General features: G+C 40.5%; 1 protein-coding gene across 1 annotated transcript; it reads left to right on the top strand.

Moving 5' to 3' along the window:
* LOC131227108 (acyl carrier protein 1, mitochondrial) lies at nucleotides 1–23,463 on the top strand. Its single transcript, XM_058222819.1, has 2 exons — nucleotides 1–265; nucleotides 22,984–23,463. The coding sequence occupies exons 1-2, from the start codon at nucleotides 71–73 to the stop codon at nucleotides 23,158–23,160; spliced, it is 372 nt and encodes a 123-aa protein (XP_058078802.1). The 5' UTR covers nucleotides 1–70; the 3' UTR covers nucleotides 23,161–23,463.
* Nucleotides 23,464–24,350: the final 887 nt, after the last annotated feature.

Here is a 24,350-nt window from a genome sequence, read left to right as displayed (position 1 = left end):
CACTGCTCGGGACAAAATCAGGAGGGAGGGAGGGAGGGAGGGAGAGAGAGAGAGAGAGAGAGGGAGAGAGATGGCGTGGAGAGGTGCGTTGCTGAGGCACGTTCGCATCCCTGTCGTTCAAACCCTTGATCGGACCCCGCTGAGGTGGGCCCAGGCGTGGAATCGACGGCTGTCGTCACATGGAGACGATCATCTGGACAAGGAAGAAGTGATCGAGAGAGTACTATCCGTCGTCAAGAGCTTCCCAAAAGTCGATCCTTCCAAGGTCCTCTCTAAAACCCCAAAACCCTAACCCTAGATTTCTCTTGCTCTCGTGTTCATGGACGTCGATTTCCTTTTTCTAAAGTTTCTGTGGCAAATGCCTGACAAAACGCTAACCCTAATTTCATTTTTTCCTTCTAATTTCATTAAAATCAGTTCTTCCATTTCACTGTTCTGATAAATATGAAAATGCCATATCTTTTCTCATGGAAATAATATTTATTACTTATATTTTGATGCATATAGATAACCTCTTTTTTCAATTTAACTGAAGTAGAAAAGGGCGTGTGCATAAAAAAGTGGGGGTCTAGGTAGTATTCCGCTCTCTGTGGGGCCCATTGTTCGGCAATCCAGACCGTTGATGGTATGAGTCTCATTGTCGATGGGTGATGCAAAAAAAAGTCACATTCTTTCGGAGATGATAATCCTTTCGACGCCTGGCCCCTTTTTCTCCGTTGAAGCGAGTCTACAGGGTGGTGGACAAGGTTTTAACTCTCGGAATGCAAGCTGTCGTAATTGACTTGGGCTTGGTTGGACCCAGTCCGGTTTGACACCGGAGGTCAGAATGGAGAATAGGGGTGACTCAGCTGAGTCACAACTTGATTCAGCACCAGACAAGTTGGTCTGAGTCAGCGAGTCTTAAAATGGGGGATTTCTTCCTATCACCTCTCTGGAGGAGAAGAAGAATATGCTAAATGCTAGGTTTCTGCTCATGTATTATATGTCATATTTAGAGACATCATATCACAGTTTAGGCCCTTCAGGGAAACCTTATCGTTGAAGAGTGCATGGGGAATTACCATGATCTGATGCTCCACTGCGCGGTGACTTAGAATGGATGTTGGGCCATGGCTTATTATTGCGATGGATTGCAAGGACAGTTTCAAAGGGACATATCAGCCATTAGACCCATGGTTTTAAGTAGATGTTCTGGAGTGAGACTCACCTAGAGACTGTAATTGATACAGCTTGGGTCATTTCGATATGTTTTGGTTGTGTTTGTGCTCCTTTCAGTTTGGTGACTCATCCTGGTCCCTACTGAAACAGTTGCACTTGGGCGATACCGAATTGTATTGGTGATATTTTAGACCTTGGTTAGACCTTATACCATAGATGAAGCTGATCAGATTTCCCTAAGAATCTAGGAGCATATTCAAAGAGCACCTTGATCGACCTTGAACAGCTTGCTCCTACTTCTGCTTCATGAGTTAATGATACTCGGAGCACTTCTATGCTTATTAATAGTAACAAACGATGGTCCACGTAACTGTTAAAAATAGTCCACATAACAATGCAAATGCAATGTGACGAAAAGCAAAGAAATCGTGATTGGTCAAGGAAGAATGACTAATGCCTGCTTTAAGTGCAGAAGCGTGGCCATTTTATGTCAGCCTACCTACATGGAGCTTACAATTCTACGAGTAAGAAGCTGAGGAAGAAGAGGAGCTAGTCAATGTGCATGTAGAGGCTACGACAGAGAAAGTTGAAGAGTCAAAGCTCAAGGCTATAGAATATTGGGGAAATTAATTAAAATAACCCTTATTTATGATGTAATAAAGGCGCTGACCTTAACATCTGAAGTCATTATTTATTTAGCCATTTGTGCATTTTTTTTGCATTTTTGGAGGATGAAAATGCCCCTATGCCAGTTGTCCCTTAGTACAACGGTTGCTTTTCGCGGAAGTTGAGAGGGCCTTTTGAGAATGACGGTGTGGGCTTCACTAAATCAATGATTGGAGCCAACCCTCGGCCGATTTGATCTGTTGACTTTAATCGGATAGTCGTGAACCTATAGTAAGGTCATTTAAAAATAAATAAATTTGGAGTTTTCTGTGACCCACAACTACATTAACGTTGTGAGTTAATTCCGAATTGTCTCATCTGGTGTGGTCCATCTGTGATGAGTTTTGCCCTAAAACTTGGGCAAATTGCATGAAATTAAAATTTCTTTCATGTGGATGGCTTGGATCTGCTACAAGACGATCCAATGGGCCCCACACAAGATGTTGTATGGGTTCAATAGGTGGGTCCCTTGCATGGGAAGGCTATTTAGCCATTTCTTTCTCTTTTTTTTGTTTATTTTTCACGGAAGGGGACCATTGCCACCTCCATGGGACCTACTCCGGAGAGCTTCCGGCGTCATTCACTCCATTCTGGCGAGCTCTCTGATGTAGAAGCGATAACAACCAAATGTAGGTTTAGGTTTGGATAATAATGTCTTTTGTTTTTTTTGTTTTTTTGTGGGCATTAATAATGAGAGTTTGTGAAAGGGAGGAGGGTGTAGTGGTTCCCTTTATATATATATGTATATATATATATTTATTAATGGGTATGACTGCTGGGAGTTTGTGAAAGGGATGAATTTTGTAATGGAAGAATTTTATAATGGATAAATTTTGAAATAGATGAATGTTGCTCAAAAGTGGGCCCAAAGTTACTGTGGATCATCGATCCCACAAAAATAATTATCACTCTCTTGTTACACGTCCGATTTGGGTGATTTTGTACTTGTTGGAAAGGTAATTTGATCAACTTTCAAATGGCTTTGGAATCACCTCATTTGGATATAATTTGATCGCCCAAAAGTGGGCCCAAAGTTACCGTGTATTGTTGATACTCACCGTGGATCACCGGTCCCACAAAAACAGTTATAACTCCCTTACATGTTCGATTTGGGTGATCTTGTACTCGTTGGAAATGTAATTTGATGAACATTCAAATGACTTTGGAATCAGCTCATTTGGACGCCATTTGATTGCCCAAAAGTGGCCCAAAAGTTATTGTGGATCACCATGATGAACTTTGTGCCCACTTTTGGGCAATCAAATGGCGTTCAAATGAGGTAATTCTAAAGTCATTTGAAAGTTCATCATATTACTTTTCCAATAAGTACAAGATCACCCAAATCGGACATGTAACGAGAGAGTTATGATCGTTTTCATGGATCTACGATCCACAGTAACTTTGGGCCCACTTTTGGACAAACAAATGGTGTCCAAATGAGGTGATTCCAAAGCCATTTGAAAGTTCATCAAATTACCTTTCCAACGAGTACATGATCACCCAAATTAGACATGTAACGAGGGAGTTATGACCAATTTTGTGTGACCGATGATCCACGGTGAGTACCAATGATCTACAGTAACTTCAGGTCCACTTTTGGGCAATCAAATGGTGTCCAAATGAGGTGATTCCAAAGCCATTTGAAAATTTATCAAATTACCTTTCCAACATGTACAAGATCACTCAAATCGGACTTGTAACGTGGGAGTTATGACTGTTTCCATGGGACCATCGATCCACAGTGAGTACCTGCAATCCACAATAACTATGGGCCCACTTTTGGGCAATCAAATGGTGTCCAAATGAGGTGATTCCAAACTTATTTGAAAGTTCATCAAATTACCTTTCCAACGAGTACAAGATCACCAAAATCGAACATTGAATAAGGGATTTATGACCGTTTTCGTGGGACCGACGACCTACAATGAGTACCGGCGATCCATAGTGAGTATCGGTGATCCGCAATAACTTTGGGCCCACTTTTGGGCGACATTCATCACATTTATCTATTACAACATTTATCCATTTCAAAATTCATCCATTACAACATTCTTCCATTACAAAAGTTATCCCTTTCACAAACTCCTGCCATTCATACCCATAAAAAAAAATAATTAAGAGAACCACCACACCCTCCTCCCTTTCACACACTCTCATCATTGATATATATATATATATAAACAAACACACAAAAGCTACTACCTTTGGCCATCATAGCTTCTACGTCGGATAATGTTGTTGGATATCTTAAAAAAAAAAACACTCAGAAGCTCACCAGAATGAAGGTAATGATGCCAGAAGCTCGCTGGAGTGGGTCCCACGAAGGTGGTAATGGTCCTAACGGCCAAATGGTCCTCTCCTGTGAAAAAAACGAAGAAAAAGAGAAAGAAAAGGCTAAATGGCCTTCTCGTGCAAGGGACCCACCTATTGAACCCATCCCATATCCTGTGTAGGGCCCATTGGATCGTCTTGTAGCAGATCCACGCCGTCCACATAAAAGGAGTTTTAATTTCATGCCATCTGCCCAATTTTGAGGGCAAAACTCATCACAGATGGACCACACAAAGGGAAATAGTTCGGAATTAACTCACATCATTAATGCAGTTGTGGGCCACAACTTCTATTTTTTTAGGAAATAGCTCTATTGTGGTTTCACGGTTGTTCGATTAAAGTGAACGGATCAGATCGACCGAGGGGTGACCCAAATCATTGATTTAGTGGGGCCCACATTGCCATTCTCAAAAGGCCTTTTCGACTTTTGTGAAATGCTATCGCCGTACAAGAGGATAACTGACGGAGGGGCATTTTCGTCCTCCAAAAATGCAAAAAGTGCCTAAATGGCTAAACACATAATGACTTCAAATGCTGAGGTCAACATCTTTATTATGTCATAATTAATGGTTATTTTAATTAATTTCCCTATAATATTATGAGGTTGCTATGCTATTGTGAGGTCTATTCACCTAAAAAAGCGAAAACTACTCTCATACTCAAGTAAAGCTAGGGAAAGGGTGCCGATCATCATTGATTTTGGAAGGAGTATTCATGTGGCCTCACTAGAGTCAGTTGATAAATTGAAGATTACAATAAAAAGCATCCAAAATTCTACCTGATTGAGTGGGTGAACAGTGTACACAGTTTGGTGTACTATATTGCTTGGTTAACTACTTCATTGGGGCCAGATTACACTGAATTTGTTTGCTGGGATGTCATTGTCTTGAGAATCTTTCACATCCTTCTTCGTTGCGCTTGGTTATACAAACACAAATTGCAACACTATATGCTTTCATGCACAGTGGTTAGAAGAATATCCTGAAATCTAAGAAAGACAATCCACTGTAGGAGAATGATAAAGGTCATTGCTTTGATCAAAGGAGGTAATAGACGATGACATGATACGATGGGTAGACATTGTCAAGAAATAAGTGGATGTGTTTGGAAGATACATGGGTCGAGATCAATATCATGCCAATCTACGACTGGATATGGTAATGGGCTGAGCAGCCTGACTGGTAGGGCCAAGATTTAGGCCCCTAAACTTGGCCCAAGGTCTAGACCCAGTCTTGAAATCTAGGCTCAATGTCTGACCAAGCCAATGATGAATGGTCTGGCCCCCATGTTGGCCTGGTCCAATCATCAAGTGGGCCTCTATTATACAAAAAGAATGGATGGTTTAAAGACACTTATGTGCAGTTCCCATTCAACATATATTTATAGTTCAAAGTCGATGTATCTGGGTCGGGTTTCAATGGTCCAAACCATTCATGTGACAAGACTCGCCATCGCCATTGGAGGTTACAAAAGAGGAAAAAGGTCCATCTTAGATTGAACTATTTCAAACTTTTGATCATTTAAATGATTTCCTTATAGGGCTTGATTTGTAGGGTCAAGCTAGGCTCTTTTCAGCTTGATTAGGGCCAGGGCTAGGGGGACTGTAGCCAGGCTAGGGAGAGCCTTGGTCTGGTCCCAGCCTGGCCTATTACCACCCATATCTACGACAATGATGGATACTCCACCATGGACAATGGTTGCAAGAGGAAGAGAGCTAGAGACCCTTCAAATATTGCGCTATATCAACAAATGAGACCTCACCAACTTCTGATGTCAGAACAAGATACCATAAAGGCGATTCTGGACCATGGATCAAAATTGACCTCAAAGCCAAGGCTAGTTCTTTCTGGGGGGAATTGATGCATCTAGGCCATTTATTCGTCCAAGTAAGAATTTAAAAAAGGGTCCAGATTTGATCCCAATGCTAATCGATAGAAGATTGTGCCGATGGAAGATTGAAACCATATCAACGGTCCTGATGGATGATTTTGATTAGCTCACCAATCTGATGGGACTATGGGGCCCGCATATCCAATTGGATGGCCCTGATTGACTACTGATTGGATTGTCGGTCCCACAGGTTCAATTATACATGTTTTAAGGGCTCCACACACGAACAATGTGAGAGGAACTAGGATTTTGTACAAGTGTAAAATCCCTATAGCCATAGGATTGGTTTTGAGTGTTTTGTACAAATGTACAATCCCTATAGCCATAGGATTGGTTTAGAGTATTTTACTAGTTTTGGACTTCGGTTTTAGTTCCGTTGTTTTTTTTTCTTCTTCTTTTATTACAATATATTCTGCATTTAATTTTGCAATATGTAATTGGCCAATAGGGTTCTATTATAGGCTTTATTCTGGAAGACTTAATGAGATGTGTTGAAGGTTAATATAAAAGCCTACAAGGCCACATATATCACTCCATACCATGATTTTTTTGAATGGCTACTATGCCATGATTATTTGATGAATGAATTAATTTTAGGGTTTTGTGTAAGAGAATGAGTCTCTTATTAGGGGAGGAAATGGGCTGGCTTGGATCTGGTTTGGGCCTTAACTGGGCTGAAAAGTAGTGTTACCTAGACACATGGCGCAGGTGCCAACTGCCAAAGTGTCCTAAAATGTCTGTCATGGAAAACTTTAAAAATCTAGGCATGGGGACACTTTTTTAGACAAATAAATAATAATTTAAGTAAAGAAAAAAATAAAATAAAAATGAAAACGTTTGAGATGAAGAAAATTAGAAAGCATATTTAAATAGTTCCAATAAAAAAATAGTAATTGTTTAAACTAACAACTAATTGATTAACAAAACATCGAAAATCATGGGCGTTTGTGGAAAAATAAAAAAACTACTATTTCCAAAGATCATATAGGTAATTTCTTCTAGAATAACAGAATGGAGGCAATCTTAAGAGTGTGATATCTTTTGCTTGATGAAAGAAATATACATTAAAAAAATTTGAGGAAAGTCGAACAAAATATTTGTGGAAAAAAATCCTTGTGCAGAAGAATGTTTGGATACTCACTTAAATTGTCTAGGACACGACATTTTCCAATGACATCACTGGGACAAATAAGGACACGTTATTTGTACCAAATTTGAAGTGTCTTTTTGTGTCTAAGAGTGTCCAAGTGTCCATAAGTGCTAGCACGACAAAATCTTAGAAAGTAGAAGTGTCCAAGTAACATTGCCGATAAACCCTGACCTTGGACCTATAGGCTTAGGCTTGGACTGGGCCAGGGCCGGCTTTATAAGGATAAGATTTAAATGATCAAAGGTTTGAAATAGTCCAACCTAAGAGTGTTTTTTTTTTTTTTTTTTAAATAAAATTTTTTAATTTTTTTAATTTTTTTTTTTTTTAAATTTTAAGTAATCTCCATCCACAATGAGTCCCATTTTATAAATGATTTGGATCATTAAATCATGACCTAAATGTAACGAATGTCTTTGAACTACATGTGTGTGGTGAACATGTACTGGTTACCACTCACCAGTGTCTTTAAACTGTTCATTCATTTTTGTATAATAGCGGCTGACTTGATTGGATTGAGCCGACTGGCCAGGCAGGGGAATTCATCATGGCCCCTGGCTCGGCCTAGTCCGAACATCGGGCCTAGATTTTAAGCCCGGCCCCAGCCCCAACCCTTGGGCCAAGTTTAGAGGCCCAAAGCTCATTGCTACCCCTATCTCTTATTGTGAAGTCTAGTTTTAGACTAGATGGTTGTTGAGATTATTCCACAATCCATATATTTGGCTTATTTATCAATTCTGTAACCATTGGAGGAGAGATTGATCTTACAATGTGGTATGTGTGTTCTAATCTTTAAGTTCGGTTTCCTTGGTAGTTCTACAATATATTCTTTTGAGCCAATCTTCTGTGTTGGCTTCCTTAGGCACAGTCAAAACATGCCTCATGATATAAGTAGCACCCTCTAGAGCCTTAGGCTCTACTTCTTCTTCAACATTTTTTACCAGTGTTCGAAATATCGATACTATCGGCCGATATTATCGTTATTGGCCCCCAACGAGATGATACCCGGGCGATAACGCCCAGAAGATACCAAAAATGCAAAAATTCAGATATCTCACGATATCGCCATGCGTATAGGTGGAGAATAAAAAAAAATTGAATTAGAAAAAAAAGGAGAAATCGGAGAGTACCCGCGAAGATTGGTGATCGGAGGTGGGCCATTCGACAGGTAAGTACGATATATCTGTGGGGATTTCTCGGAGATTCCGGCGAGAAATCGGGCCAGATTGAGGAACCCCTTCCTTCGGAACGAGAATCATCGTCGCCGCGATCGTCGAAACCTTTGCGTGCGTGAAGGAGAGGGAAAACGAAGAAGGGCGCAGAGATGGGGTGAAAAGGGGGTTTCGATCGTGCGGTGGGTTACGGAGTACGCTCTTATCGTATTTAGTAAACTCAGTTGGGCCCACCTTTAATGTATGTTGTCTATCCATGCCTTCCATCCGTTTTCCCATCTAATTTAAGGGGTTGATCCCTAAATTTAGGAATTTTAAGGGCCCAACTTTAAGGAGTCACTCTCTCCACTGTTTTCTATGGTGGGGTCCACTCGAGCTCTGGATCTGACCCATTTTTTGGCTCATGCCATAAAATTATCTCTTCAAATGTATAGACGGTGTGGATACAAAAAATACATCATGGTGGGACCCACATAAGTTGGTCATGTGGCAATGGGGCCGTCAATGACGGAAACGGATTGGATACTCGCCCTGACACCAGCCCGCGGATGGTGGTTGGTGCTCTGTGGGCCTCACCATAATGTATGTATTTCATCCATTCCGTTCATCCATTTTTAAAGATCATTTTATGGCTTTATCTCAAAAAAGAGAGGGATATAAATCTTAGGTGGACCACACCACAGGAAAACAATAGTGATTGGATATCCATCATTTAAATCCTCCTAAGGCTCACTGTACTGTTTATTTGACATCAAATCTGTTGATTAGGTCATAAAGACCCAGATGAAGGGAAAAAACAAATATCAGCTAGATCCAATACTTTTATGGACCCCAAAAAGTTTTTAATGGTCAACGTTCATTCCACATTGTTACCTGTAATGTGGTCCAGTTGATATTGGAATATATGTAATTTTTTGTGTAATATCATAAAATGATCTAGAAAAATAGATGGACGACATGTATGAAACAAATACATCATGGTGGGGCCCACAGAGCACCGACCATCAGCCATTGGCTGGTGGAGTAGCCAATCCATTTCCGTCAATGACGGGCGACATGTGTGCTCATACTGAGTAAACTCTGTTGGGCCACCGTGATTGCACGTGGTTTATCCACGCCGTCCATCCGTCTTTACTGATCATTTTAGGTGTTCAGCCCAAAATTGAACCATATCCACAACTCAAGTGGACCATACCATAGGAAACAGTGGAACCGTTAATTTCCACCGTTGAAACCTTTTTAAAGCCCACAGTGATGTTTATTTGTCATCCAACCAGATATTTATTTTTTCCCTTCATCTAGGTCTTTATGACCCAATCAACAGATTGGATGTCAAATAAACAGTATAGTGGGCCTTAGGAGGATTTTAATGGTGGATATCCAATCACTATTGTTTTCTTGTGGTGTGGTCCACATGAGATTATATCCCTATAATTTTTTGTATCAAGCACTAAAATGATCCGTAAAAATGGATGAAACAAATACATTATGGTGGGGCCCACGGAGCTGAGATGAACTGAAATCACAAATATTAACTTGATTCAAAACTTTTATGGCCCCACGAATATTTCGACCGTGGATGTTCAATCCTTATGTTTTCAGCGCATTTGAAAATTGGATCCTGTTCTTTTTTGGCTCCTTGTTCTAAAATGATCTCAAAAAGACGGAGTAGATTACTCACAAACATCACGTTGGGCCCCACTTAAGTTTTCAGCGCTGGAACTTCTTGCAAATGGCTTGCGCAAGAAATCTGCGTCCTCGGATTCTCAGGACATGTAGCCAAACCGGCTACTAAAGTGACGTCACCAAGTTCTGTGGGGCCCACCATGATGTATGTGTTGTATCTACACCGTCCATCCATTTGGCTTGATCATTTTACGGCATGAGACAAAGAATGGGTCAGATCTAAATCTGGAGTGGACCCTACCATAGAAAACAGTGGGGAGAGGGACGCCCACCGTTGAAACCCTGATTGTGGGTCCACTATGATGTTTATCTGAGATCTAACCTGTTTATAAGTTAAGACAGACATGAAAAAAGGGAAAAAAACAACTTTCAGCTTGATCAAAGACTTTTGTGGCCCTTAGAAAATTTTAATGGTGGGCGTCACTCTCTCCACTGTTTTCTGTGGTGGGGTCTACTCGAGCTTTGGATCTGACTCATTCTTTTTCTTATGGCCTAAAATGATATCTTCAAATGGATGGACAGTGTGGATACAACACATACATCATGGTGGGTCCTTCAGAACTTGGTGATGTCACTTCATGTCCCCATCATTGATACGTATATTTTTCAAATTTTAATTCTTCAGTTATTCTTTGTCTTTTCAATGAATTGGTTGTGTTTTCATACATAACTATGATATATTTATAAATTTCATGCATCCAATTTAAATATAGTTGCATTAGTTCAATTAAATATCGCATAGCTTAGGACCCTATACAAATGAAACTTATTATGTGCATATTTTTTTTTGAGATGTTATGATTTAAAAGTGTGTATTAAGGATTTTTTAACAATCCCCAAAGTTTCATTAAAAAATTCAACCATTTTCCCAATGTTTCCCCATGTTTCCCAAAAAGTGTGATAAATTATGCGATACAAATGGTATATACAAATGGTATAACCGATATGTATCTGTATTCTAGGGGTGCGATACATGGTGCGATACCGATATTTCGAACACTGGTTTTTACCTATACTTGCACGTTATCTTTAGAGCCATTTTCAACTTGACCTTCACAGAAGTGTAGACCTTTTGTTGGAAAAACTCCTGCATAGTGTCCTACACACCACCACATAGAACACTTCATTGTTTTGTCTTGTCATGCCTGCCCGTTTAAGGAGATTGTCTTCTAGACAAGTGTTCTATAGTAGACTGTTCTTCTTGACATTCATTCTCGTTCACTTCGCAACGAATCATTAGATCATAAACATTTCTGTATACTCCATGGATAAATTCCTGTGGCAGAGTGTGATCAGGTCCGTAAAGCTAACCTCCTCATAATCGAGGGGCAGAAGTCTTTCTTTCATTTTAGTTCTTACCCATTCTCAAGTGTTTACAGAAGGCTGCCAACCCTGCTTGTCAACCATGTCTCATCATGATGCCAACAGTTTTGTCCTGAGCCTTTGAATGTCTTCTAGCAAAACACACCTTACTCTTGCCATTCATATCATAGGGATTGTAGCCAATCATGAAAGCATCCAGACTAGCTTTCCAATGGAATTTGAGGTCTGCATGCATGCATGTTTCTACCGTCTTCAACATGATCCTCATAAACACAGTAGGGATGGTAGGGTATATTCGGCATCTAGCCCCACAGTCCATGTCTTGGATAACGTGGGCTGGAATTCAATAGTATCACTATGTTCATGATAACCACAGGTTCCTTCTTTCCTACCCATTGTATTAAACATGGGTAGTGTAGAGAAGGCGCTCCCCATTTCCACAAATCCTTCCAGTTTAGGTTGGTACTTCATTAACCCATTGGCCGGAATTATCTATTTGGTGGTTCTTGTCGCACTCATCCTGTAGGGCATTCACATGCTTTGTGACTGCTCGCAAGTGTTGCATAATCGTCTTAATCATCTTGCCTTCTTTTGTATCCACATTCTTAGGACTAAAAGATTTCCTGGCATGAGTGGGCATCAAAATTTGTTCCAGATGGGATTTGGAATTGTGCTGCAATGGTTGCTAGTTCATAGATTGGGTTTTTACAGTTTGTAGGCTGGTATTTGTTTTGTATCTGCCTTCTAAGGACTAAAAGATGTCCCACACTCCTGCTACAAGTGGGCCTCAGAATTGGTTCCTGTTGCTTTTGGGAATTGGGCTGGAATGGGGACTGATTTATGGACTTGATGTAGAAGTACCTAGGGACAGTTTGTAGTCTGATATGTGACTGAAATATTTGCTGAAAGGAACGGTCTTTGGAACACGTAGGGGGCTAGTTTATAAGCTGATATGTTTTGGTATGCTTCTAGGACTCCTTGAGGTTGTAAATAGGGCCGAATGGGGTCTGAGATTGAGGGATCAATTGCAGACAGATTTTAGAGCTGTTAAGGGACTGATTTATGGACAGAAGTTGGGTCGAGATAAGGGCTGATTGGGGACTGCTTAGTGGAGTGGTTTGGGATTATGATTGGGCTGAGTTTATGTCCAGTTTCAAGCTGTTTTGGGTTGGTTAGGAACTTACTATATGTTGTTATAAACTGGTTTGGGTTATGGCAGTAGGGTTGGAGTTGAATATACGTTAGGGTTAGGAAGAGGGGCAGAGATTTAGCCTATGAAGTAGAATTGCAGAAGGGAGAATATACTGAATTTGGGAAAATTAGCTGATGACAAAATTGATTTCGCAAGGAAATGATTCGAACTACACCTTTCAATTAGATTGAATGTACCCCCCCCCCGCCGAAATTGGTCGATCTAGAAAACAGTGGAAATGTTGAAGGGACACATGTCAATGTATGTTGTTGGTTTTTTAGGTTGAGTTCCATGGACATGAACCTAACGTTAATGGTCAACAACTTGAAGTGTCTTACATTATAATAGAAATGCCCATGAATTAATTTTTTGAGTGGAAATAGAAAAGCTATCATTTTGAGGGAAAGTTTAAGAGTTTCAGAGGTGTCTCAAATTATCATGGAGATGCCCACCCTCCTTTTTTGCTATACGCTAATAAATCCCATCCCTTTCTAGCTTTGTCAAATATGCTTTATCCTTTTCCATATACAGTCATAAAACACCACGCGGTTAACTTCCATCAAAGTTGACCATTAAAGGGGACAATTGACCATTAAATTTGATTGTTGACTACATGAAATGATGCTTTTGTCTTTGACTTTATAGATATGAGAGAAATTCTCATTTTGCCCTTATGCAAATATGAATATGTTAATGGTGAACCGTCTATTGCATTCAATGCAAATCGTTTAAATGGTGGGGCATCCATGACATGCGATCTAAACCATCTAAAAACCCATCCATTAGGTGGGGCATCCATCACATGTGATCTAAACCATCGAGATGGACGTTCAAAGTCATTCATGTAGTGGGACATTCATGACATGTAACCTACACCATCCAAGCGGTGGATTTAACCGCCCATATGGTGGGCGATCCGTGACATGCGATTTAAGTAATCCAAATGGTGGATCTGACCTATCCATATCCATCTATGGCATGCGATTTAAACCATTCAAATGGTAGATCTAACCCGTAAATGTGGTGGGCTATCCATGACATGCGATCTAAACCATCCAAATGTGGATCTAAGCCATCTATGGCATATGATGTACACCATCCAAATGGTGGGTCTAACTTACTATGAATAGCCAACCATGTTGATGGATTAATTTCACCATTTGGATGGTTTAGATTACAAGCCATGGATGACCCACCATATGATGGATTAAATCACCATTTGTACAGTAAATTGCATGCCATAGATGGCCCACCACATGGATGAGTTAGATCCAACATTTATATGGTTTATATCGCATACCGTAGATGACTCACCACATCGATGACTTAGATTGTCCATTTGGATGGTTCTTATCGCATGTCATAGATGCCGCACCATATTGATGGCTTAAATCCACCATTTGGATGATTTAGATCACATGTTGTTGATGACCCAACTCATGGATGACTTAGATTGTCCATTTGAATGGTTCATATCGCATGTTGTAGATGTCCCACCATATTGATGGCTTGGATCCACCATTTGGATCGCTTATATTGTGTGTTGTGGATGGCTCACCTCATGGATGAGTTGATCTACCATTTGAATGGTCTAGCTAGCATGCTATAGATGACCCACCTCATTGGTGGGTTAGACACCATTTGGATGGTGTAGACCACATGATGTGGATGACCCACCATATGGATGGGTTAGATCCGCCACTTGGATGGTTAGAATGACATGCCGTAGATGACCCACCATATGGATGGGTTAGATCGGCCACTTTGATGGTTGAGATCTCATGCTATGGATTTCCCACCATATGGATAAGTTAGATCAACCATTTTCATGGTTTACATTGCATGTTGCACGCCATGGGTGGCCCAACAGATGGATGGCTTAGATCCATCGTTTGGATGGTGTAGATCACATGCCTAGCATGGCCAACCATGTTGATGTCTTGTATCGTCCATTTGATACTTTGGATCGCGTGTCATGGAAGGCTAACCAAATGGATGCATTAGGTCCACAGTTTGGATAGTTTAGATTGCATGCCGTGGATGACCCACCATATGCATGGCTTAGATCCAATATTTTGATGGTGCAGATCACGCCACAGAGATAGTTTAGATTGTCCATTTGGTTGTTAAGATTGCATGCTGTAGATGGCCCATCACATGGATGAGTTAGATCTAGCATTTAGATGGTTTAGATCGTATACCGTGGATTTAACATCCATCATTTGGATGGTTTAGATCACATGCATGGACGACCCATTATATGGACGGGTTAGATCCACATTTGGATGGTTTATATCACATATCGTGGATGTCCCACCACATGGATGATTTAGATCATAAGCCATGGAAGGCCTAATATATGGATGGTTTAAATCCACTATTTGGATGGGTTTAGACCAAATGCCATGGATGACCTACCTTTGGACGGTCTAAATCATGTGGTCGTGTTGAGCTCACATAACAAGTGGTTTGGATCTTGTCCAAAACTTTTTTGCATTTGTTTAGAGGCATTATGATAATTTATCTCATTACTACAAAGTAAAGGGCATAAGCATTATTTCATTTGGTCAACAGTCAAATTGAATGGTCAATGGTCTCTTTTAACGGTCAATTCTGAGGGAAGTTAACTACATGGTGTTTTATGGCCATATATGGAAAAGGAGGGGTTATTTGGCAATAGTGAGAAGAGAATGCCTCATTTGGCATGTAGCAAAAAAGGAGGGTGGTATATGTCGAATGTTCAAAGATAACTACACCCAGATCCATAGCTCAAGTGGTAGACTGAGTGGAAGATACCTCATTTCAACACCGAGGTCTTGGTATCGATTCCCTAATTGGGGGGGGGGGGGGCGCTAACAGTGAAGTGTGAACTGACAGTGGGTGTACTAACAAGCTAACCAAAAGAAAAAAAAAGGTTCAAAGATAACTCATGACAGTTGATTTCCATAGCAACTTTTTACAATACAATATTGGAGAACATCATATTTGTGGTAGTTAAAAAAAATAATCAATTTCTCAGGGAATCCTTGTTCCCAAACGGTCCCTTAAAGGAACCAAAGAAGAATGGAAGTTGGAGAAGAAGGGCAAGGAAAGATATAGGGCATCACAAATTCACACTGATGAGGAGGATAGATCCATGCATTACACCTCTAGGGAAGATAGTTCTAGGGCATCGACCCACTAGATCAAAAGGAGAGCACCTGCAAGGTATTTGATAATGGTCATGGCGGGTTCAATGGTTGGCCGCATGACCGTTATGATATGATCTGTCATGGCCGTTACGGAAGAAAATGTAAACAGTCCATTATGGGTACGTATTAGATCATTTTCAGACTTGTATATATATATATATATATATATATATATATATATATATATATAGAGAGAGAGAGAGAGAGAGAGAGAGAGAGAGAGAGAGAGAGAGAGAGAGAGTCATGCTCCCTTGCGCACCTACACACGTGAGCACCTTTGTACACGTGCCATGGGTGTCTAATTTGAACGGTCCATGTGATGCGGAATCCCATAAAACCCCATGTGATAAATTTTCACCCCGATCTAATATTCTGGTGGGCCATAGAAAAGAGAAATGCAAATCAAGGGAGGAAACTGTTTTCATTTTTCATGGCCCATCAAAGTTTTAGATCAAAGTAAAACTTGGGCCCTGGGGGTTTCAGGAGGTGCTGCTTCACATGAACGGTTCAGATTTCGGATCCACATCACGTATGATGGGTTCTCAAAAAAGTTCATACGTAGTACGTACGAACTGGTTCGCAGGTGAGCGTTTCACTATATATATGTGTGTGTATATATATATATATATATATATATATATATATATATATATATATATATATATATATATAGGGAAAATGTACTATGCGCTCGACCTCACAAGACCGTCCCATGAGGTCGAGTTGTGTGGGCCCCACCGTGATGCGTTTCGAACATCTACGCCATCAGTCAGATGCACCATTCCATCGTGGGTCTAGGTCTCAAAAATCAAGTCAATCCGTGACTTGTGTGGGCCACACCACATACAGAAGTGGGGAGGGGCCGTGCACCATTAAACACATTCATAATCATTTTTTGGGCCCACCGAGATGTGGTTTGCAAATCCAGCCCATTTATTATGTGTGTCCCACTTGGACGAGGGTTCAGACCAAGTTTCAGCAGCATTCAAAACTCAGGTGGGCCCCACCAAGTGCTTTTATATGTTTTTGGCATGTCTTCACATGATTTTAGATGGTATGGCCCACCTGAGTTCCGTATACGGCTGATTTTTGGGATATCCCATAATTTAGAGGGGACCCATCAAATGCACGGTGTTGATGGTCGACACGCATCACGGTGGGGCCCACACAGCTCGACCTCACGGGAGCTTATCGTGAGGTCGAGCGCATAGTACCTTTTCCCATATATATATATATATATATATATATATATATATATATATATGAGATTTTTGAGAACCCATCATACGTGATGTGGATCTAAAATTTGAACCGTCCATGTGAAGAAGCACCTCATGAAACTCCCCGGGCCCAAGTTTTACTTTGATCCAAACTTTGGTGGGCCATGAAAAATGAAAACAGTTTCCTCCCTTGATTGCATTTCTCTTTGCTATGGCCCACCAGAATTTCAGATCAGGGTGAAAATTTGTCCCTTGGGGTTTCATGGGATTCCACATCACATGGACCGTTCAGATTAGACACCCATGACACGTGTGCAAAGGTGCGTAGGTGAGCATGACTCTCTCTCTCTCTCTCTCTCTCTCTCTCTCTCTCTTTATATATATATATATATATATATTATAGATGGGGCATTACAGCCCTGTATCACATAACGGGTCCCACCCTTTACAGCCATGTATTGTGTAACGGGCCCCACCCTTACCCTAACCGGTTTTTTCTACCATTCACATGCAAAAATTTAATCAATAACAGGCTTCAATGGAATGAATTTTTAACCACCAAATAATCATTTAGGTTTCTTTCTATATACCTATGGGCGGCTTGCATACATAGGCCTTGCCCACGCTGACTTTCCTAATTTAACTAAAACACCACTTGTTAGTTATGGAGCAAGTTCAAACACAAAAGGAAATAGCCACCAATGCACATGATAAATCAACCATAATTCTGAGAAGGAATAGACAATAAAAAGTGTGTTTTTGTTATGGTACACATCTATAACAAAAAAAAAAAAAAAACTTTTATTACTTTGCCATATGTTATGCAGGACACTTTTGCAAATTTACAGAAAAATATGAGAGATGCATATGTTACTCGTGAACCTGAGATTCGATAAGCACGCTCTTTCATCAGTACACGAGAATTCATCTCTTTTGTTTTTTTTTTTAAATTCAAGCCTAATAATGATCGTGATTGCTTCCATGATCTTGTCATGGTATCGGACTGGGATTAACAGATCATGGTTGTTGATTTGAGATTTTCGAGTCTTTAGTGTCCAGCTTAGGGACAAAACTGTGTTCTCTTCATATATCAATCAATCCATGTTGGTTTGAGGTATAGTTGCATGAGGGGTGAAGTGAAGTGGCAACAAATTTGGCTGCGGGAGCAGGAGTGGGGAAGCTTCTGTTTAAAATGCCATTTAGCAGAAACGATTAGTAAGTGGGAGTTAGAACGGGACCTATTTGGAAGGATTCTGCAACTAACTAAGATCATGGGGACATAATAATCAGTTTTCTGGTCAAAGCCATATAGAAAATTTCAGATTTTTGTATCCCACACGATAAAAAAGAAGGAAAAGATTACATTGAGACAGTTATGAATTCTATTGAATTTCCATTACTTGACAGAACGACCTAACAGAGATAGAATAAGATCCATTCCGAAAATGCCTTTCTGCATATTCCTCAATGTCCCACAGCTCTACTCAAGTTAGCTTCAGATATGTCCAGGGTTCGTTGAGCTTATTGTGGATCAATGTCATTACCCTTCTCCTCTGCACTCCACCAGTTGTAGGAGATGGAAGGATTGATACATAGAAGAACTTTTATTTGATTGATAATCATATGAAGTAGAAGATATTATAGCCATTTGCAAAATTTTAGGCAAAAATTTCAATTTTGGTAAACGGTTCGGCGAATAGTTATTCCTCGGTGTCTAGAGGGCTTCTTCAAGGTGATCCGTTGTCTCCTTATCTCTGTGTCAGTGATGGAGGCTCTTAGCAAAATGTTGGAGAGAGGGGAAGAGAGGTTTGGGGGAAGGTTTTGGGGTGGACGTATCAAATTATCAGATTTCGCATCTCCATTCTCCAATATGCGGACAACACGCTCCTGTTTTAAAAGGTAGAAAAGAAATATGGGCTAGATGTGTCTGGATGGTGGACTAAAGCTTCTTCGTTGTATCGGGCCTCTTTTTTATGGAAGTCGGTGGCATCCTTGAAACAAAAGGTTTGGGAAGGGATTGGATTCGTGCTAGGGAATGGGGAAAATCTAAGGTTTTGGGAGGACAAATGGGTAGGTGATAATTTTCTGTGGGAGGTCGTTCCAAGACTAGCGGGTTTAGCTTCGGAAGTAAATTTGAAGGTCGGCTCTTGTTTTTCATGGAGGGGTGCCAAAGGTTTTTGGACTCCCCTTTGCAGAAGAAATTTGGATGATGAACAGTCTCAAGAATTTTCTTTGCTTTTGGAAGTCTTCAGCAAGGTTTCTCCAGTTGCGTTGAGTACGGATTCTTTAAGATGGTTAAAGGATAAATCCGGTAAATTTTCAGTGAAATCTTTGTATTGGTACCTAAGTGGAGAGGGGGAAAATGCGGTTCTAGCTTCCACAACTTTTGTATGGTAATATGGAGCTCTGTTGAAGGTCACGGTTTTTGATTGGCTAGTTGGAATAAACAAGGTGTTAACAATCAATAATCTATGCAAGAGGAATATGGTTCTCCTGAATGCTTGTCTTTTATGTTTGCAGGATGTGGAATCTGTGGATCACATGTTTATTCACTGCTCTTTTGCTAGGGAGGTGTGGGGTCTCCTATTTCAGCTTTTTGGAGTTCTATGGGTGCTTTCTGGTTCAATAGATGCTTTCCTTCTTTCATGGCATGGTGGGGGTTCAGGGAAATCGAAGAGAAGGATCTGGAAGCTTAACAGCCTAGTAGTTCTATGGGCATTATGGTTAGAGAGAAATGGTCGAGTTTTTAAAAAACAAGAGTGAGAGAGCAATATATGTTTTTAGGAGGGCTAAATCTTTTGTTAAAGAATGGGTTTTGGCTCTATGTAGTTCTTTTCTTTTCCTGGTGGGAGGGTAGTTGAGGGTTGTAAGTTTTTTTATTTTTCGTTTTCTTTTCTTTTCTTTTCTTTTCTTTTCTTTTCTAATTATTAGCTATGGCCTTTCAATGAAATTAACATCTTTCAAAGTAAATTATGGCCATTTGCATCAAGCTCAGTAATCCGGATCTCATTAACAAACAATAAAGTTCAATACGGAACAGGTGTATTTTCTCTGGATCTAATTGCTTTTATTTTGCATCTCAAGGATATGAAATGAGATTTTGAATCTCACGTGTCTACCATATCAATCCAGGGATTCATCGAAAAAGAAATTTTTACGGGTTCTACCTCCTATTTTTTATGTTGTTTGACAGATCTAGCCCAAATATCTATGGAATAGGTTGTTGCCAGGATTCAACATGTGTAGATGTAGAACCCCCTTTTACTTTTAGGAAGTGTTGCCACAAACGAGGTATTTTGCAATATACATGAAACTGGGGATTTGATAAGTATGTACACACACACACATGCACGCACACACATATTTGGTGATATGATTTGTGGTGTGGGAGGTTTATTGAGCTTTTGGCAAATTTGGGTTGTACAGACAACATGTTGCATGCACAACTAAAATCAAGTACCAGACGAACATGTTGCATGAACAACCAAAATCAAGTATTTTTGGAGCTGTAAGTGATCTTTGAAATTCATGCAAGGGGTGTTTTTTTTTTTTGAAAGTTCATACGACGGGCGTTTATTCCTTCAATTGGCTTGATTTGCATAATGGTAGGTGTTGATTCCAACATCGGATTTTTAAGTTGAATGGTGCAAACTATATTTCTTGGCAAATTTTGTTCAGATCTTTGTTGAAGGATGAGATTTGTGGGGACAATTGGATGAGAGTTCTCTTAGTCAATTTGTGAAAAGGAATATTCAAGGTGGAGAGTACTAAGGATGCTAGCTTCGAGCATGGATCCTTGGCTCAGTCGATGCAGGAACAAAGACAACTCCACACACTCAAGACAGCTAAAGAGATGTGGGTATATCTGTGTGATCTTTATACCCAGACAAGCCAGGCTTACTATTATTAGGTTGAAATGACCTTCCCAAGCTGGAGCAGGGCTCCAAGCTGATTTGAGATTTCTATTCCGAAACTCATCGTCTATGGAATGAATTTGATGAGATTCAGCAGCCCCATGGTAGCATTGCTGGGCTGTCATCAGTCTTAAACTTTGAAATATGTGGAGATTGATGGAGTTTTTTCCATGAAGCTTTGTCATGAATTTGAGCCAGCAAGGAGTGCATTTCTGAGTAGGAAGGATACTGGGATGGTTATGGATGCATTGTCAGAATTGCTAGCTGAAGTGATGGCTTCTGATCCTTTACTCCATGACTTATGTCATCTGGTGATACTGCTACTTCTGTAGACCCTGTAAAATGGAAATGGAAGGATATGATTTGAGTCAATTGCTTCCTCTATTGTAGAACTGGCATATATCGGCTCAGTGCAGGCAAGAAAATGTTTGTAATGAGGTTTTGACATGTAGCATCCTCTCCTTTTGCTCAAAGACAAATAACAGCCCCCCTTGTGTGTTTTCCCAAATATCACCTTCCATTTTCCATATTTAGTCAAAATCCACCCCATGGTTAACATCTGTCAGCAAAACCATGAGAGAACCAGGTCAAATCTGTTATAGTTGACGGTTGACCATGGAAAAAGACCTTTTCCCCCTTGGTTTGGGAGAGGAGAGTTTGGGTATAGGGTTGAGGTGGGCAGTGGTGTTTGCTCTCAAACGATGGAAGCATTATTGTATTCTCTCTTGCATCCTTTTGAGTTTGGTGCATGACATTGGGTATTTGCACTTGGGGGATTGACCGACTTGTCTATAACTGGGATTTGGGCTCGAGTCTTGCATTGTTTATGCTTGGGGAAGCACTTGGGCTGTGACAAGTGGTATCGGAGCATGGTTACCAATCGGTCATAATGCTTGTGGGACAAAAGAGACGCAAGATCATCGTAGTAATTGGCCTACGACCCAATAGGACTAGCTATATGCAGGTTTCTTTCTGAGTTTCTTTGCAAGTGTATGTAGCTTTGTGCTACAAGGAGCACAGAGAATCATTAAGGGATTTTGATCCCTTGAAGAGGCCTTTTGTAGGGAGGCAGCCCTCTCAAAGTGAAGATTTGTGAGATGGAGCTAAAAATGGCTTCGTGATTAAGAAGTTGTCCCTTCAAAGTGGCCATAGTAAATATAGTTTGAGGAGTTATATGATACTGGGGCTGAATATGCTGCTTGAAATGCAGGCACCCAGAAATTGTATACATAGCATATATTAACTCAAATAAAATCTACTAGATTGTGCAGCCAACTGTTGCCAATCTGAAGGTCAGATTCATTGAACAATTGTAACCTCTGATTCATGGATACTTGTTTGTGGAAGTAGGACCGTTGGATATTTTTCATTTTTAACCATCCAATAAATGCCCACCAATCCAATGATAACCAAATAGGCTTAAATTTTGGTTCATGATACATCTAGTTTTGATAGAAGGATGGATCTTGGACCTACCACGCCATGCTGGTACGTTGCTGCTGTGTACATGAGCTTCATTGCACGTGTGTGGGCTCTCTTTTGCATTTACTGTGTCAAATCTAGCTGGCAGTCAGATTCTATCAGCGTCTTCATTGATTTGTGTATCCACTGTTTCCCTTCAGCAATGGTTGCTTACTTTCACAAGACCCTCCCCTCCCTTGCATTTCTTTCAGAATCTTCTGCAACAACCCGGCTTTCTTCTGCTATCTGCTGCTATGGTGCATTGGCTTTAGCATCAAGATGCCACTGTTTTGTTTTCTCTGCTCATTTTTGTTGGTTTCTTCCTTGTACATTCCTCCTTCCCTGCCCTGCACTTCTTTCAGAATCTTCTGCAACAACCCGGCTTTCTTATGATATCTGCTGCTATGGTGCATTGGCTTTAGCATCAAGATGCCACCTTTTTTTTTTCTCTGTTCATCTTTGTTAGTTTCTTCTTTGCGCATTGATTCCACTTTCCATTTGTTTTGAGATATTGAAATTTTCATGTGTCCGTATTGGGTTTGTGCAATTGGTTCTGCCCCATCACATTACAGTATTGTTTGCATGCAATTCAGTTCATTTCCATTGACAGTTTCTTCTGCAATTGATTGCAGGTGACTCCGGATGTCCATTTTCAGAAGGATCTGGGCCTGGATAGCTTGGACAATGTCGAGATAGTAATGGCTCTTGAGGAGGAGTTCAAGCTGGAGATTCCGGACAAAGAGGCTGATAAGATCGATTCCTGTATTCTCGCGATCGAGTACATACATGCCCATCCGATGGCTAGTTAGTTCAAGCGAGGCAGTACTCACCTTAGATTTCCGTCTCATTTTGTGATTTCTCATCTCCTTCTCTGGGACATCATGGTCAGGTAATCTGGTCCTTTTTTTCCCCCATTGTTTGGATGGTCGTCGAAACCTGGGTCTTTGTCATGGATCAAGAATAATCTAAATCCATTGATGAGCTTAGATTATGCACAAATCAATGGTCTGCTTTTGATCTAATGTCTTGGAGTTGTAACCCTAACATTGTGAGAAATGGCTTGCTTCTGTGCTGTTGGTTGTGCCCACTGCTCACCCGACAATTTCATCTCATTTCGAGATCTCTCATCTCCTACTCTGGGACATCATGGTCAGGTAATCTAGTCCTCTTTTTTTTCTTTTTCATTGTTTGGATGGTTGTCGAAACCTGGGTCTTTGTCACGGATTGAGAATAATCTAAATCCATTGATGAGCTTAGTTTATGCACAAATCAATGGTCTGCTTTCCATCTAATGGCTTGGATTCGTGACCCGAACATTGTGAGAAATGGCTTGGTTTCATCTTGTATCATACTAGAGGTATAGACTACAATGTGTTTGTCACGCCTAACAGCAGCAATTGCATCTATGCTACACATGGCATATTGTGGGCCCCACTGGATGGAACATGGGCAGGTCATGTTAACTATGGCGTGTTCTCAACCATCTGATTTTGTATGGTGAATTTGGACAGCTGATCCTTTCTTTTTAACCATTCAGTTGATGACCGCCAAAAGTGGGTGCTATGACCATCCATTCTATACCAGCCCATGCACCGCATGCAAAGTCGGGATATGCCACATGCTTGTAGATGAGTTGCTACGATTTGGCAAAACCACCCCTTGTTAAAAAAAAAAAATGCTTGTTTTGTAGCTTCATCATTCATGAGTATCTCTACATGTGGTGTGTGTTTGAGATTTGAATCGATCATTGGGCAGCTTCCAACCTTGAATGGACCATAACCCAAAACATTACGATCCTAACCATTCTATTGGAGAACATTCCAAAGAAAAAAAAAACCCTGCCTAAAGTTTGGACTGTTCTCTTCTTTCGCCCAAAAAATCTACCAATTAGAGGGTTGCCTGTCTGATTGACGCTATTTTGGGCTGCCGTCTGTTGAAGGTGGGACCTGCTTGATGATCAGATCTTGTATGTCCACGACAGAAAGTATGCCAGAGTCAG

The sequence above is a fragment of the Magnolia sinica genome, chromosome 15, assembly GCF_029962835.1.
Source record: "Magnolia sinica isolate HGM2019 chromosome 15, MsV1, whole genome shotgun sequence".
NCBI lineage: Eukaryota > Viridiplantae > Streptophyta > Magnoliopsida > Magnoliales > Magnoliaceae > Magnolia > Magnolia sinica.
Note: the sequence above shows the minus strand (reverse complement) of the source record. Positions and strands in the feature narration are given on the sequence as shown.